Source organism: Pseudoliparis swirei, chromosome 7 (genome assembly GCF_029220125.1).
Source record: "Pseudoliparis swirei isolate HS2019 ecotype Mariana Trench chromosome 7, NWPU_hadal_v1, whole genome shotgun sequence".
NCBI classification, from domain to species: Eukaryota; Metazoa; Chordata; class Actinopteri; order Perciformes; family Liparidae; genus Pseudoliparis; species Pseudoliparis swirei.
The window spans coordinates 15,668,998-15,686,569 of record NC_079394.1 but is presented as its reverse complement, the minus strand read 5'-3'; the positions used below and the strand labels follow the sequence as shown (position 1 = coordinate 15,686,569).

At 42.2% G+C, this 17,572-nt stretch overlaps 3 protein-coding genes across 6 annotated transcripts in view; 1 reads left to right on the top strand and 2 right to left on the bottom strand.

Moving 5' to 3' along the window:
* LOC130196391 (spermatid perinuclear RNA-binding protein-like) overlaps positions 1-1,420 on the top strand; it is a 54,196-nt gene extending 52,776 nt beyond the window's left edge. For all 4 annotated transcript variants that reach the window (XM_056418466.1, XM_056418469.1, XM_056418468.1 and 1 more), the window contains one exon: positions 18-1,420. In XM_056418466.1, coding sequence (XP_056274441.1) covers positions 18-106 — 89 coding nt within the window. In that variant the 3' untranslated portion in view covers positions 107-1,420. The remainder of the gene's footprint in view (positions 1-17) is intronic.
* Positions 1,421-4,081: 2,661 nt separating this feature from the next.
* p2rx7 (purinergic receptor P2X, ligand-gated ion channel, 7) lies at positions 4,082-15,103 on the bottom strand. Its single transcript, XM_056419897.1, has 14 exons — positions 15,017-15,103; positions 14,680-14,951; positions 13,971-14,118; positions 13,811-13,882; positions 13,633-13,705; positions 13,377-13,473; positions 12,227-12,307; positions 11,472-11,607; positions 7,213-7,349; positions 5,606-5,696; positions 5,273-5,338; positions 5,040-5,144; positions 4,867-4,974; positions 4,082-4,713 (listed from the first exon to the last, which is right to left on the bottom strand). The coding sequence occupies exons 2-14, from the start codon at positions 14,793-14,795 to the stop codon at positions 4,198-4,200; spliced, it is 1,746 nt and encodes a 581-aa protein (XP_056275872.1). The 5' UTR covers positions 14,796-14,951; positions 15,017-15,103; the 3' UTR covers positions 4,082-4,197.
* A 1,258-nt stretch (positions 15,104-16,361) lies between these two features.
* gstt1a (glutathione S-transferase theta 1a) overlaps positions 16,362-17,572 on the bottom strand; it is a 5,710-nt gene continuing 4,499 nt past the window's right edge. Inside the window, exon 5 of the mRNA XM_056419841.1 lies at positions 16,362-16,637. Coding sequence (XP_056275816.1) covers positions 16,437-16,637 — 201 coding nt within the window. The 3' untranslated portion in view covers positions 16,362-16,436. The remainder of the gene's footprint in view (positions 16,638-17,572) is intronic.

Sequence of the window (17,572 nt, the reverse complement as noted above, 5' to 3'; positions counted from 1 at the left end):
TCATGTCTCCCCCCCAGGCGGCCTGTACATCGACAGCGCCTACTACCAGCCGCAGACCATCGCCACGCCCATCATCATCCACCTGGGCCCTCAGGACCTCTTCTGACCCCCCGACACCGGATCCTGCAGGTCCCTTTCAAACCCTCTGTCGCTCTGGGTTTCTCCAAACGGGGCACAACAGCAATATTGAAAAGCAATATAGAGGAGGGGGGGGGGGGGACTTAGATTAAAAAAACATCAATAACAACACAAAGCAATACTTCTTCTGCCCTCGGGGAACCATCAGCACATCCACAGACAATGTTTACTATCTGTATATATGGTGTGTGTGTTTTAATTGTATATATATATATATGTGTATATATACATATATGTATATAGATAAAACATGTATAAATATGTAAAACCCCAAAAAGATATGTATAATCTATCGACTGAAGCAGCTCTCAGATATCTCTAAACACTCCGTGTTCAATACATTTCACGACTTGTCTATAAGTGTCTTAGGATGTTTACGCTATTTAATCTCTATTTAAACTATTTTACCCATTTTCAAAAGCACTGAGATCAGAAATGTCACATAAAAATCAGACAAATTTGCTGTTAAATTGAAGTTTATCATCAGTTCTGAAGTCTACTGTTGTTTTGTTTACATCGATGGTTTCCAAAACCGTGGCCAGGGAACCCGACGCGGGGTCGCACGACAGATCTCACAGGTCACACGATGAAAAATATATTTCTACTTCTTATTTATGTTTATTTATGACACACAAAGCGAGTTGCAGGCTGGTTTTAATGGTGTATTTTGCAATAAGGTAAATATTATAGAGGACCGATGGAGGAGCGCGAGTCATAAATGAACTACGTGTCTTTATGTCCGGGGCTTGTGGAGAGTTTTATTTTGAAAACCACAGCACGACATTTGAGCCACAGAACAAAGGAACTTTTTAGAATTTGTTTTCAGCGTAAACGTTGATTCACGTTCTAAAAGTAGAGCTCAACAAAAAATTAAATAGTGGAAATTTATCAAATTGAAACTTAATTACCAAGAAACAAGAAAAACTATCACAAGTATGATTCCTGGATTTAAAGCTTATCAGTCTGAAGTCTGTTATATGTATATATTCATTAGTTATAGGGACCTTCACACTGACGTCATGTGACCATGTTACCATGTGATCACGTGACCATGTCACGTAACCATCTGACCATGTGACCACGTGTGCTGTCGATGAATCTGATGTAACGTTGTGAACCGTTCAAGTGATGAAGAATGTTAAAAAATATATCTGTTTTACCTCTTCTGGTGAAGATTAAAGAGACGAACAAGGTCAAAGGTCAAGAAGCCAGCAGGCATAATGTGTGTTACTGTTCATTATTTTTGTGTTTTTCACTTTTATTAAAGGATTTGCTTAGTGGATTTTAAGTTTCCAGATGTGTTACTTTGTTGTGGTCGCAGTCAGAAAGTACGGCAGCTCATTTGGGCCAAAAGCAGATCGCGAAGCAGCGCGTGAGGAATATGAATGTAACGTGTCCTCATGAATCAGGATTATAGACGTTAATCATTCATAAAACATAACTGCTGTAAAAAGGTAAACAGTGACTACTAAACTTTGGGCACTTAAATTACTTGTGAGAATTGAAGTGAAACAAAATAGAACAAATAAATACGTAGATATAAATGTACTGAATAGTTAATTGAAATAACTGTCCGATAATCAACCCCACTGTCAGAATCAGTTCTCTAATAATTAACTTTGGTCAATTAAACCTTATATAACATTTTGTATACGCTTAACAATATTTAATATAATAGTCTTTTATGATAGAAAACCAGAATGTTTTATGTCTTGTATGTTTACGTATATAATATATACAGGACTGTCTCAGAAAATTAGAATATTGTGATAAAGTTCTTTATTTTCTGTAATGCAATTAAAAAAACAAATGTCATGCATTCTGGATTCATTACAAATCAACTGAAATATTGCAAGCCTTTTATTCTTTTAATATTGCTGATTATGGCTTACAGCTTAAGAAAACTCAAATATCCTATCTCTAAATATTAGAATATCATGAAAAAGTATACTAGTAGGGTATTAAACAAATCACTTGAATCGTCTAATTAACTCGAAACACCTGCAAGGGTTTCCTGAGCCTTGAAAAACACTCAGCTTGGTTCAGTAAACTAAATCACAAGTATGGGGAAGACTGCTGATCTGACTGCTGTCCAGAGGACCATCATTGACACCCTCCATCAGGAGGGTAAGACACAAAAAGAAGTTTCTCAAAGAGCAAGCTGTTCACAGAGTGCAGTTTCAAAGCACATCCACAAAAAGTCTGTTGGAAGGGGAAAATGTGGCAGGAAACGCTGCACAACCAAGAGAGATGACCGCAGCCTTAACAGCATTGTGAAGAAGAGTCGCCCAGAATTTGGGGAGCTTCAAAGACAGTGGACTGAAGTTGGGGTCCAGGAATCAAAGCCACTGTTCACAGACGTGTCCGGCAAATGGGCTACAATAGCCGTATTCCCATGGTCAAGCCACTTCTGAACTCAAGACAACGGAAGAAGCGTCTGACTTGGGCTATGGAAAAGAAGCACTGGACAGTTGCAGAGTGGTCCAAAGTCCTCTTTTCAGACGAAAGCAAGTGTTGTATTTCATTTGGAAGTCAAGGCGCCAGAGTCTGGAGAAAGGCTGGAGAGGCGCAAAATCCAAGTTGCTTGAAATCCAGTGTGAAGTTCCCACAGGCAGTGATGGTTTGGGGAGCCATACCACGCCGCATTGATGCAGTAATCCGTGCAAAAGGATTCCCAACCAAGTATTGAGTGCATTAATGGACATTTTCAAATGTTTGATTTTGTTTTGCTGTTATAAATCTTTTTTTTTAACTTGGTCTGAGGAAATATTAAAATTTTATGAGATAGGATTTTAGAGTTTTCTTAAGCTGTAAGCCATAATCAGCAATATTAAAAGAATAAAAGGCTTGCAATATTTCAGTTGATTTGTAATGAATCCAGAATGTATGACATTTGTTTTTTTAATTGCATTACAGAAAATAAAGAACTTTATCACAATATTCTAATTTTCTGAGACAGTCCTGTATATTATTGTAAAGTATATTGGTGGTACTTTTAAATAAAATACTGAGTTATAACAAAGGAACTTCTTAATATTAGTAGAAGTCAGTGTTGAAAATTCCGTGATTAAAAAAGGAATTAAAAAGGTAGTAAAATGCACAAACACTTTTTTCAGACCAAGTATAAGTACAGAGTACCAATATTAGTACTTAATAGATTACAGCTCTAAAAACAAATGAAACTAGAATGGGCACTCGGTAGAGCGCATACCTTCGCATATCACAAGATTGGGCATTGATTTATGAACATTTTGGCATTAGATGCATGCCAATTGGACAAAAATGTATCGTGCTATGGTAAAAAAAAAAGATGTTGACCTTTCCATGACCTTGACCTTTGACCCGATTGATCCCAAAATCTAATCAACTGGTCCCCGGATAATAACCAATCATCCCACCAAATTTCATGCGTTTCGGTTTAATACTTTGAGTTTTGCGAATAACACGCATACAAATAAATAAATACACGGCAATCAAAACATAACCTTCAGCATTTTCAATGCGAAGGTAATCAAAGGAAAGGAGGGAAATTAAAACTGTGTGCAGGTGCTACATGAAACCACTAGATGGCAGCAGAGGTCTCCGTCGGTCTGACCTGAGATCACATCACTGCTGGGCGTGGCTACAGTCACGTGGTACACACAGTACATGGAGCTATTTATAGTTAAGTGGGTTAATTACCAGCGTGGGAAATTAACCTCCTCTTGAGTGGGAGGAGCCAAACAACCAGGACTTTCACCCAGGAGACTTCCTTCTTATTGCATCATATAGAGAAAATGAAGAACTTAGTTATGTTTAATAACGATGATTAAATACGTAGTTATGTTTAATAAATATGATCAGCTGCATTCTCTCTCCTGACCACCAGGGGGCGACTCCCTCAGTAAATGTTGTAAAGTTTAAGTCTCAATCTCACCACGAAGGGATTTAAATATAAAGAATCTTTCTTTTCTATTATTTTATTAAACATTGATTTATTGACTCAGTTATTAGTAATGGCTTTATTATTATGCTTCAGGATATTAGCACAAACGGTTAGTCGAGGTGTGGTCGGTCCTCTCAGAACTCCCCGTTGGCGCAGGCCTGCAGGGACACCGCCCCGCCGGGCCTGAAGCCGCCGTACCGCCCGTCCGGACTCGGGTACTCGGACCTGACCCTCGCCACGCAGCAGCTGGGGATGGCAGCGTGGGCGCCGTCGGGCGGGACCCCCAACATCCAGCTGACGTACTGACCGTAGGCACAGCGGCGCAGGGCGGAGACGGCCGGGCCTCGGTCCGCGGGCGGCGAGGACAAAGGGTCTCGGTACAGGAGAACGGCCTCCAGTAGGGGGCGCTGCAACACCAGCCGCTCGAACGCCGGTGACGAGGAGATGCAGGCGCCGGCGCCCAGCCGGCAGCACAGCTCCTCCTGGGGAAGGGAAGAGGCGGCGCAGCGGCCACACTGACACCAGGCGGGCCGGCGGCGCTCAGGGGCGCGACCCGGGTCGGGGGCGGGGTCACGGTCCAGAGCGCACAGATCCACGGCGATACCCGGCTGGAGCAGCAAGATGGCGGCTCTCAGGTGACCACCGTCCTCCTGTCAGGGCGGAGAGGACTAGATCTTGGTACATATATATATATACATACATATGTATATTATGTTTTATATATAAACATATATATGTGTTTATATATATATATACATATATAAACATAATATATATGTTTATATACATATATGAAGTGTCACCTTGTGCGGCTGGAACGAAGTCGGTTTGACGAGTTGTAAACTTTTCTTCTGGGATTTTTTCACCAGTCGGATGTTTGTCTCATCGACGTAGGACACACAGAGGAGGCACTACACACACACACACACACACGATTATTACAGGGCTAGAACTGTCAGTGTGTGTGTGTGTGTACCTTCTGTTTGTCCGCCACAGACTCGACTTTCTTCTCAGAGTAGATTTGTCCGACCTCCGCCGAGTACCAGTTGGTTCCGATTAGCCAGTCGAGCATCAAGGTCGTCTGGAGGACAGAAACAAACACACACACACACACACACACACACACACACACACAAACAAATACCTAATAAAAAATGAATGTGCTTTTGTGACGTCATTCTTATTTCCGTGGAGATGGAGGCGTCTCACCAGAGCGTAGTACGACAGTGTCGACCCGACGTAGATGACCAGCTGGATGAAGCTAAACTTTCCCGCCTGGAAGAAGAAAATAAAACTGATTATATAAATACTGATATAAATAATGTTATATAAATGCTGAGAGTTACGATCAAGCGAGCCACGATTGGTTTGAATGTTATTATTTAAATATGCTAATGAGATATTATAATGATTATTATATTACAACAAAACATAGTCCAAAAAAAATATTATTTCCACTAGTTTGATAGAAAATCTCAGACTAAAAAAATAAATAAAATTCCTACAAATAAGAGATTAAAAAAGTTTAAATAAAAGAGCCACCTGTCCAAACACCAGGACATCAAACCGGATCCCAAAGGCTTTGTAGAGCGTCCGCTGCTCCACGCCGTTCACAGAGCTGTACTTTGCAAATCTGATCAGAATAAATGAGAAATAATAATTAATAAATTATTAAAAGCTCTGAGGCCAGATTATTTACCCCAAATCTAAAATAAAAAAGCAATTTGCTTCTATTTAAAGCCCCACTATGTAACTTTTGGACCTTAAAATAACAGCTTGAAAAAAATTGTGCCGCTACAATGACTTAATATGACGATTTGCGTCTCTGCTATTGCCATCGGGGGTCTGTGGGGAAATAAGATTCTGGAGCCGCCCGGTACATCGACCTGCTTTCTGGCAGTGATTACGCAATGTCATAAAGTGCCACTCCACGCTCGCAGCTCCAGTATAAGGGTAGCTTTTTTATGTAGCTTTTTAGTGTTATCAACAATATTGTATTCGATCACACGTACTCCACATTTGCAGACCCCCAAAACAAAAGTAAATGACTGCACGCGCACCCCCCCCCAAAAAAAAGCCGGCAAACAGCTGACCGACCAAGCGATAACATGGCGAGGCGCCGCGTTCAATCCCCGCGCTCCTTCACCCTAGTCCGGTCGGTGCTGGGCCAGTTCACAATGTTCCTGCGCAGTCTTCTATTAGTGATCCCGCCCGTTGGTATGAATCCAAAATAGAAACAGTCGCCGGATTGCTGCCGTTCTGAGTCCGCTCAACAAGTCCGACGCCTGTCAGCGCGCTCCAAACAAAAAAAACCTCGCGTCACCTCCCCCTCGTCACCTTTTATAACCCGTGACACATACAAATAATAATAATATTATAATACAGGACAACACATGATCCCAACTCAATACAAGTGTATGCGAGGCTGCATCCATCGTCACTGGGTATTTACGACACTGAAGTCGAAACCTAAATACCTAAAAACCTGAAGGGGGCGCCAAAAGTGAAAAACTACATAGTGGGGCTTTAAGTTTGTATTATTTTACTTTATTTATTAATGATATTTCAAAAATTAAATATGTACTACTATCATTATTACTATAAATATTATCATCGAACTACTACTACTACTAGTATATTAGTACTACTATAATAATAATTATAATTGTATTTAAAATAATGTTTTGTTATTTAGTATTATGATAATAGTACTAAATAACAAAACGATTATTTTATTGAATAAAAATGTAATTGTTATTAAATAAAAACTATTAATAATAAATAACAGCATTATTAATAGTAATAGTGTTGTTATTTATTATTAATCATTTTGTTATTTAATGTTATTATTATTGTTGTTAAATATAATAACAATAATTGTTTTGTTGTTATTAATACTATAATTTTAATTATTATAATAGTTATATTACAAATAATTATTGTTATTTATTACTTTTATATTATTATTAATAAGTGTTTTTATTTATTATTAATAGTTGTTATTTAATAATATAATTAGTATTGTTAAATATATTAACAATAATTGTGTTGTGGTTATTATTACTATAATAATAATAAAGTTCCTCTCGTGGTCCCATGATGAGGGAGGTGAGTGAGGAGGTTACATGTGACCTTTGACCTCGGCTCACCGGAAGTTGAGACCCGGGTAGAGCGTCCTGTTGCTCTCCTTCTCGTCCAGCCGTCTGAAGGAGTACCTGGGCAGGCAGCGCTGCATGAGCCGGTCCAGGTTGCAGTCCCACTCGATCAGGATGCCGATGACGCCCCCCTGTGGTCGTCAGAGGAACTGTCGATTATTACCCACAAGATCCGGGTTCCTGTTTCACTCAGAAGAGACCGGGACCTTTAATTCTTTGAAAGGAGACAAGTTGTCTGAAATGTTTTGATGAATTAATTATTTTTAATATTTCACAAAGTGATGCTTCCTCTTTTTGGTGGTTTCATAGCGGAGTTGGGTCCGCTGAAGTTGCTGCCGCGCCTCCTCCGCGGTTTTCGTATTTCTTTTCTTTTAAGTTTCGTATTGATTAATCAGGATTGTCTTGTGTGAATGTTGGACTTTAAATCCGTCTGCTGGATTTGGCTTGCTCAACCAACACCGAAACAGCAGTTGGACAGTCTCTACCCGTCTGATACCTCGCCACTCGTTAGCCAGAAGCTAGCTTCGCCGGTCCAGGGCTCACCTGTATGGGACTCCTGTGGCTCATCTCCGCACTCTGTGGCCCCACGAAGCACACCTGTTCGGACCGGTCCGCTGTCACCCTGCCAGCTCTCCTGGACGCTCACCTGCGCTCGCGGACTGCTGTCCACGCGGAGGACGCCGCCTCTCTGCTATACCCATACCCACCAGTGTCCAACTGCCGACTGGCTAGCCTAGCTGCTGCTAATCCCGACGCCGTCCAACTGGTTTCCTCGTCTCCAGCGAAGCTACAACCAGCACGCTCCACTCCTCTGCCCCAGCTGCACTGGCTTCACCATTGTCACCTGGACCATCTCCCGTTGGATTACGTCGCTCCCGATCTCACATCATGTGGAGTTTTAATTTGCTGTTTTGGATTGCGCTCTGCCGCTCCGTTACTCGGCAACAGAGATGTTACGTCTCCGGACCTTCTCAAGGACCCCCCACCTCAGCTTGCATCCCACCACTACATTCTCAAACGACCAAGATACATCCACCGTGGCTCTGGACGGAACTTTCAATACACTCAACACAACAGAAACACAAGCATCCGCTCCTTCTGGTCCACAGGGCCCCCCCCCCCCCACACTGCCCGTCCTGTCAATCACAGTGTACTGTCCGCCCTGCTCAAAGCAACCACCTACACACCACTCACCTGTTTGAAACGTTGTCTGTTGAATATCAGATCCCTCAGTAACAGCCAAATGACTTCTCCCAGCTTAACGAGGCTGTCCCACCGGGTTTTTCTTTTATTAGAATATCCCGTGGGACTGGGAGGGGGGGTGGTCTCGCTCTCCTTCACCGTGATAACATCAAAGTCACTGCTGTCACAATCCCCCATCACTCTTTTGAATGTTTAGCTGCACAACTCACAGGCCCCAAACCCGCCATCATTGTAACCATCTACAGACCACCAAAACCCTCTGCTGTTCTCCTCAATCAATTCTCATCACTAATAACAGCTGTATGTGCAATGTCCCCCACTGTTATCCTCCTCGGCGACTTCAACATCCACATTGACAACCCATCGAGTATCTTTGCTAAAGACTTCACATCACTCCTGGACTGTTTTGGTATTTTACAACATGTCAACCTCCCAACCCATAACAGATGTCATATTCTTGACTTAATCTGTTGTACTGACATTTCAGACCACAAAGCTGTACTTTTTGACATTCACACCCAACTACACAAAGCCAAAGAACAACGGACCATCTCCTTCAGAAACATCAAACATATTGACACCACAGATCTCTCCACCCTTATCAGCTCTTACCCCAGCCCTCCCCCAGCATCCTCCCTGGCTGACCTTGTAACTCACTACAATAACTGCCTCTCCTCTTCCCTCATCACCCTGGCCCCCCTGAAAAGTCGCTCGGTCTCATTTACTCACATTGCTCCCTGGTTCACACCGGAGCTCCGCCAGCTCAAAGCCACTGGCCGTCGACTGGAGCGACTCTACAAAAAGACTGGACTCACGGTACACAGCCAAATGTACTCGGACCACCTTCAACACTACAAGAAAGCCCTCACCACTGCTAAATCTGCATACTATTCTAACCTAATCAACACTGGTACAGGCAACAGCAGAGTCCTCTTCTCAACAGTTAGCCACTTACTTCAGCCTCCTAAAACCCTCCCTCCAGACATCTCCACTGATCAGTGCACTGCCTTCCTGGACTTCTTCAGCTCTAAAATCAACACCATCCACCAACAACTGGCCTTATCTTGCACCTCCTCAAACAATCGACCCTGGATGATCACGACTGGCCAACCTCTCATCAGCTCCCTCTCCGACTTCAGCCCAATATCAGAACACACCATCTCGGAACTCATCCATCAAGCCAAAACCACCACCTGTCAGCTCGATCCTCTTCCCACCTGCCTTGTCAAAGCCTGTCTGCCATCTATTTCCCCCATGATCACCAACATAATTAACTCCTCCCTCACCACTGGTACTGTACCCCCCACTATCAAACTGGCTGCCATCACACCTATCCTGATAAAACCCGGTGCTGACCCAGCTGCCTTAACCATTACCGACCCATCTCCAACCTCCCCTTCATCTCCAAAACTCTTGAAAGGGTGGTTGCCGCACAATTACAGTCCCACCTTGACACAAACAACCTTCATGAACCCTTCCAATCTGGCTTCCGTCAAAAACATAGTACTGAAACAGCCCTGGTCAAAATCACCAACGACCTCCTCCGTGCAGCTGACTCCTTACCATTCTCATCCTCCTTGACCTCAGCGCAGCATTTGACACCATCTCGCACCCTCTGCTCCTGAACCGCCTGGCTGGCATTGGAATCACTGGCGCTGCACTCTCCTGGTTCACATCATACCTCACTGACCGCCAACAATTCGTTCAATTTAGGAACAACAAGTCTGGGTGTTCGGGTGTTTCACTGGGAGTGCCCCAGGGGTCAGTATTGGGTCCCCTTCTTTTCACCATTTACCTCCTCCCCCTGGGCACAATCCTCCGTCACCATGGGGTCCATTTTCACTGCTACGCCGACGACACACAGGTCTACATCTCCACTAAACCGACCGCTGCCATCCCTCCTACCTCCCTCATCACCTGCCTTGATGACATCCGGAGCTGGATGAGCAGGAACTTCCTAAAGCTAAACGGCAATAAAACTGAGGCCCTGCTCATCGGCTCCAAATCCATCATCACCAAATCCAAACACACCACAGCTCCACCCATCATCGTCGTCGACGGATTCCCTGTACGCCCCCCACCCCCCCAAGTCAAGAGCCTCGGCGTCATTCTGGACAGCACCCTTTCATTTGCACCCCATATTCAAAACATCACCCGGACTGCATTCTTCCACCTCCGCAACATCTCCAGACTCCGCCCATCACTGACCCAGTCCAGCACCGAAATCCTGGTCCACTTCACTGGCTCCCTGTACAATACCGCATCGACTTCAAAAACCTTCTCCTCACCTACAAAACTCTCCATAATCTGGCCCCCACTTACCTCTACGACCTCCTTCAGGAATACACTCCCTCCCGCACCCTCCGCTCATCCTCTTCTGGACTGCTAACCATCCCCACGTCACGCCTCAGCACCATGGGTGCCCGAGCCTTCAGTTGCTCAGCACCCAGGCTCTGGAACTCCCTCCCCCCACACATAAGACAATCAGACTCCATCACATCATTCAAGTCTCAACTCAAAACTCACCTGTTCAGACTGGCATCCTCTTTATAACTGGACCCTTCGCACTTCACTTGTTTTTATGTTGATGTTCTGTTTTAATGTTGTTTCTATCTTTCATGCTTTTATCTTTTATCCTGTATTATTTTATTTTATTGTCGGTGACTTGAAAGGCGCCTCCAAATAAAATGTATTATTATAGTCAGAAGCTGGTCTGGAGTCGGCTAGTCTGGAGTCAGCAGCTGGTCTGGGGTCAGAAGCTGGTCTGGAGTCAGAAGCTGGTCTGGAGTCAGCGGCTGGTCTGGAGTCAGAAGCTGGTCTGGAGTCTGCGGCTGGTCTGGAGTCTGCGGCTGGTCTGGAGTCTGCGGCTGGTCTGGGATCAGCAGCTGGTCTGGGATCAGCAGCTGGTCTGTGGTAAGCAGCTAATCTGGGGTCAGCTGCTGGTCTGGGGTCAGCCGCTGGTCTGGGATCAGCAGCTGGTCTGAGGTCAGCAGCTGGTCTGAGGTCAGCAGCTGGTCTGGGGTCAGCAGCTGGTCTGGGGTCAGCCTCACCTCGATGGCCATGTCGGAGAACTTCTCTCCGGCCTCCCGGACGATGTCTCCGAGCCTGAAGATGGGACACAGCGAGTCTTTGTCCCTCTGGCAGCTCCTCAGGTAGCCGTCGTTCATCTCTGGGAGGATGTTCCTCCTGGGAACAACAACAACAACAACAACAGTCATCAGTCTGTTTGAGGCCTGTGAGGGTTCAGTTCTGTATAACCGTGTTTTTTTCTTTTCTTCCATAGGCATTTCTGCAGACTTTGCTTTAGGGAATTACCCACAATTCATAGCGTTATGAGTTTAACATGAGGTTACCAGAGGGGGAAAAGGTAAACAAAGAGGAAGGCAGAGGAACATTAACATAAAAACATGTATTCTTTAAATCTTTTGAATTATTTATCAATTAAATGGATTTGAAAAGAAGTTTAAAAAAGGGAGTGAAAAAAGTAAAATTAAAACGTTTAAAGTAAAAAATACTGGACCGAAAAAGTAATTTGAAAAAAGTAATGAAAAAAGTAATTTAAAAAAAAGTAATAACAAAAGTGTCCCCAAAAAATATTTTCTAACAAATTCTAAAAATGATTTACAAATAAATAAAATACACTTAAAAAAATTACATTTATTGAAATAATTTTATTTGTGATAAAATGTAACGCAATAACAAAGTAAATAAAATGCACAATGAGAGGATTAAGACGCTAAAGGATATAAATTAAAAAAGGGCCGCCATGATAAACATGTGAAAGCTCTGGAGCTGCTGGTCTCACCGGATGAAGTGGAACGCGGGGAACCGGATGTTGTTCTTTATGAGAACCGTGAAGTTCTCCGCGGCTGCCAGCAGGGCGGGTCTGAATTATAAGGAACAAGAAGATCAATATCACACATTAAATACACTTAGTAACGCTGGAGGGCTTGGTCAAGAAGAACACAAAACAATCTGGCAGAGGGCAAGTGAGGGGACTTAAGTAGGTGGGGACTAATGAGGGAATGGGCAACAGGTGAGATGGGCATGAAGACTAGGTGAAGGTAATGAGGGAGTGATCAGAGGCAGGTGAAGGGAGTTGGACTGACGAGATGGGAAGCAGGATCTGGAATGATATGATTGTTAGTGAGACAGGATGAAAACAATTAATAAAAAAAGAAGGTATGGAGCTAAACTGTTACAAATACATTTCAATAAATGAGTCTCTGAATGCTGTGTGAACAAACCCTTCATAATATATCGTTTGTATTATTACAAGTTTTATGAAATATTATTCTTAAATATTTAAATGAGGCGTGTAATAGGGACTTTTGGTAAATTTAGTTTAGTCATAGTATTTTTGTGATTTAACACTAATTACCTTCGCATTGAAAATGCGGAAGGTAATGTTTTGATCGCCATGTATTTATTTGTATGCGTGCGTGTTATTCGCATAACTCAAAAAGTATTAAACCGAATCGCATGAAATTTGGTGGGATGATTGGTTATTATCCGGGGACCATTTTATTAGATTTGGGATCGATTGGGTCAAAGGTCAAGGTCAAGGTCATGAAAAGGTCAACATATTCTTTGAATCGCATACAATTTAGTGGCATGATTGGTTATTATCTGGGGACCATTTGATTAGATTTTGGGATCGATCGGGGCAACTAATGCCCAAATGTTCATAATTCAATGCCCAATCTTGTGATATGCGACGGTATGCGCTCTACCGAGTGCCCGTTCTAGTTTGAGTTGTAAAGAAATGTGATGTGTCAATGTTGTTTCTGCCGCCCCCTGGTGGCCAAGAGAAGTCAAATCAGTTTTTACATGTTTGTCTGCAAGTTAAATCAAGAGGATCCAAGAGGAGAATGAAGACGAGGATGAAGAGGAGAATCAAGAGGATGATGAAGGGGAGGATCAGGAGGAGGATCAAGAAGTGGAGAGGGGTTCACCTGGGGGGGCTGGTCCTGGTCTCCACGGGACACCACGCAGAGATCTCGCAGGTTTTCTTCAACACGTCAAACTTCAGACAAGAACCGGTCTTGATTCCTGAGGAGAGAAAATAAAAACAGTGAGGAGGAGGAGGAGGAGGTGGTGGTCCTGGGTCTCCAGCAGCGTGGTGTCGGTTCCCAGAGAGGAGCTCTATAGAGGATCAGGACTACACTGATGTCTCTAGAGGACCAGGTCTACACTGAGGTCTCGGGGTACCGTGGCTATGCTGGTTCCAGGCTCCTTCCTCACAGTCCGCATCGCTGCGACACAATCCGCCCTTCATGGGAACCTGGAACACAGAATCATCGTCATCATCTTCATCATCGTCATCGTCGCTGCTGCTTAATCAGTAACGACGATGATGATGAAGGTGACGATGATGAAGGACCAGCACCTCGGGGCACTTCCCCTGCTTCTGGTTCTTCGTCACGATGACGTTGGTCACCACGAAGAACGAGTTCTTCTCCTGAGAACCAAAAAAAAGATATAAAAATTAACACCTGGACCGATTCTGACCCCCCCAAAAAAGGACCCAGAAGGACCTCCTTCTCTACCTGAGAGGGTCCGCTGTAGTCCACCACGTCCCAGACCACGTCCCCGACCCCGGGCATGTGGATCCGCGCAACGCCCTTCACCTTGGTGGTGACGGAGCTCACCACCAGGTCAAACTGCTGGTAGCTCCTGTTCCACAGCAGCATGAGGCTGCAGGACACACTTCATTATTGCTGGATTTATTGTGTTTTCTATTCGGATCCACAAGGTGGCGCTCTTCAACATTCTTCTAATTCCATTAATTTAAAATGCCAAATATATCAATCATTAAAAAAATGTAATTCTCCAATTCACTCCCTAAACTCTCACACTTAATTAAGTTATAAATATTAAATAATAATATTAAATATTTGAGGAATCATTGTAAAAAATGTAAAAATACTTCTTCCAAATACTCAGTAAAATACTCGCAGTACTTTATGGGATTATATACAAGTAAGAATACTACTTTAAAGAAAAAACTAAATTTATTTCACAATAAAAGCACTCGAGTCCCAAAAAAACGGTATGCTCCTACAAAATAAAATGCATTTTAAATGAACCGCGTGTCCGTAACGGGCAGATCGGCTCCATTCACACACCAATACATAACTTTATTGATTATCACTTTGTGTAATTGGTGGCGTTAACTTTGTTAGGAAGCAGAAAAAGAGAGCGCGCCACCACCCACGCGCATGCGCAGCACAGCGGGGGAACCTGAAAGCGTCTCACCAGATAAACAGCAGAATGGCCGCGTTCAGGCTCCACTTGAGGGAGCCGAGCCGGACGCTCTGGATCCGGACCAGCTTGTTGGTTTCATACTGACACAGGAGTCCACAGCACGGCATCCTGCTGTGTGTGTGTGTGTGTGTGTGTGGGGCGGGGGGTGTGGGTGGGTAGGGGGGGTCCTCGAGTCTGGTTCCTGCCCTGTAGGAGGAATATGTGACTCACTTCTTGACTCCTCTTCCTGTGCGGAAGGTCACATGTCCACCCCTCACTCCTCACTGTCCAGAGAAATAAAACCACAATAAAACAATAGACACGTTGTTGTTCTGAAACTTGCTTTTACCTTATTTTCCTCTTTAAAAAAAAGAAAAAACACGATTATAAAAGTTAGAATCACCGAAAAATACGATCACTCTGCACGCAGATTCCGAGTGCTTTTTAATCCGTTGACAAGTCCAATAAAGTTTTATTCAAACGACGTCATGGCCTCAAAACCGCAAAAAGGGAGAAAAATACACTGTTACATCAGAGAGAAAGTTATTGAGTGAAATATTAGGAAATAAAACAATCAGAAGTAAAATACTCCTCTAATACTTTCTGTACACATTACATCTATTGCACCTGTCCATCCTGGAGAGGGATCCTCCTCTGTTGCTCTCCTGAAGGTTTCTTCCCTTTTTTTCCCCCTGAAGGGTTATTTGGGAGTTTTTCCTGATCCGATGCGAGGTTTTGGGGCAGGGATGTCTATGTGTACAGATTGTAAAGCACTCCGAGACAAATTTGTAATTTGTGAAATTGGGCTATACAAATTAACTGAATTGAATTAATAATGTAAGAACATTAATTCGTTTTTTATCTTTTTACAGCAGCCATGTTTAGAAACGTCAATCAATTAATGAATCAATCAGACTAGTTTTAATCATTGATTTTTCCCGTACACTAAAAATATCCAAAATCACGTGACCTCTAGCAACTCTTTAAAGAAATTAAATATATACAAATTAAAATCATACTCTATTTTCATTTTCATAATGGGTTTATATGCAGTAATGTATTTATTGAATTGATATATTTATTCCAAGTGTGCGGCCGTCAAAATTCGTAAACACTCGATTAACACTTTTAAAACGATGTTTCTGGAAGTCTCGCGAACTCTGCCTCTCATTGGTTGAGCTGCTCCTTGGAGATAAAGAGCTTCTTGTTCACAGCAGAAGAACAAAAGAGGATTCATGTGAGGCAACAAGGAGGACCTTCATCCCAATGCTCCTCCTCTTCCTCATGTGTAGTGGCACGACGCCGAAGGTCAAAGCATCAGAGTGCATGAAGTCCTCATTTAATGAATCATCGTTTGGTAGGAAGGGCTTTTATTGTGGAGGTCCACTCAGTGTTGATGGGAAATGTAGTCGACTCCTTATTGAGAGCCACGTTGACCCAGAAAGTGTAAGAACTACACAAACATGTACTGTAGGAACTACGGAAACAGGAAGAATTACAGAAACAACTACTGGAACATGAACTGGAATAACTACTAAAAATAGGAAGAACTACAGAAACAACTACTGGAACATGTACTGGAAGAACTACAGAAACAACTAGTGGAAGAACTACAGGAAGAACTACGGGAACAAGAACTACAGGAAGAACTACAGGAAGAACTACGGGAAGAAATCCAGAGATGGACACCGTAATTTGTGTATACTTTTGACTCTTTAATATTTGTGTAGTGGGGATCTTAAAGTACACACTGATACACAACAACACACTCAGCTGAAGAGCTTCTGATACTTGGACTTGAGCATCTCCATGTCTTTGTTGTTCTGCAGCTCCTGCGTGAGGCCGCTGGCCTTCATGATGAGCTCGTGACCTTCGGCAAACAGCTCCTCGCCGATCGCCTTCTTCACACGCTCGCTCCAGGCGAGCAGCGCCGGGCGGCCATCGAACACGTCCACGCCGACGCCCACGGGCTGCGGAGCACGGAAATAAAGATATGCAATTATTTATTGTTATTTCACATCCTACATGATGAAAAAATAATATAGATATGTTATATATATATATATGTATAGATATTTTAATTGAAGGGATTTATTTCTGCACTTAATTAAAGTTGGGGGATTCAAAATGAGGAGTTAACCTGATGTTTAATGACAAAATAATAAATTAATACAAATAAAATACATTAAACTTCTTAAAAGTTAATCTAAAAACATTTTTAAGTGTATTTTAATGACAAAATAATAAATTAAGACAAATAAAATACATTATTAAACTTCTTAAAAATTAAAAATAATTAAATAATTTTGTTGTTAGTTTAATGACAACATAATTAATTCATGCAAATAAAATACATTATTAAAAGTTTAAAAAATGTAATTAAAAGAATGTTTATTTTAATGACAGAATAATAAATTAATACAAATAAAATACATTATTAACTTCTTAAAAATAAAAAGTCTTTTTTTTGTATTTTAATGACAAAACAGTTCTTAAACTTCTTAAAAACTAAATATTTTTTAAAAATGTACATTTATTTGTATTAAAAAAAAGATCAAATAAAAAAGCGATTTTGAAGAAGTTTTTTTTATTTTTAAAGGTGACAGTTTGCTGCAATATTACAAAAAGTTATAAAATCATGAATTTGTGATCCACCTGGTGCAAAACATATTAATTATATTAGTATTTAATTATGCTAAAAGTAAACACGTATATGCACCTTTAAGGACCTCAGGGGCGACTGCATTGTGCATAAATAGCATGAGTAGTAGGAGTACTCATGCTATTATTATATGTATTATTACCTGCATGAAGTATTATTACCTGCATAAAGTTTTATTACCTGCATGAAGTATTATTACATGCATGAAGTATTCTTACATGTATGAAGTATTATTACATGCAT

What these genes read in the sequence shown, in the direction of transcription:
- p2rx7 (XM_056419897.1), bottom strand. Translation starts at nt 14,795, where the DNA reads ATGCCGTGCTGTGGACTCCTGTGTCAGTATGAAACCAACAAGCTGGTC. An exon ending in CCCGCGTTCCACTTCATCCG is followed by an intron (nt 11,608 to 12,226) that starts GTGAGACCAGCA and finishes TGTTGTTCCCAG; the next exon opens with GAGGAACATCCTCCCAGAGA. An exon ending in ATGTCCTGGTGTTTGGACAG is followed by an intron (nt 5,339 to 5,605) that starts GTGGCTCTTTTA and finishes TTCTTCTTCCAG; the next exon opens with GCGGGAAAGTTTAGCTTCAT.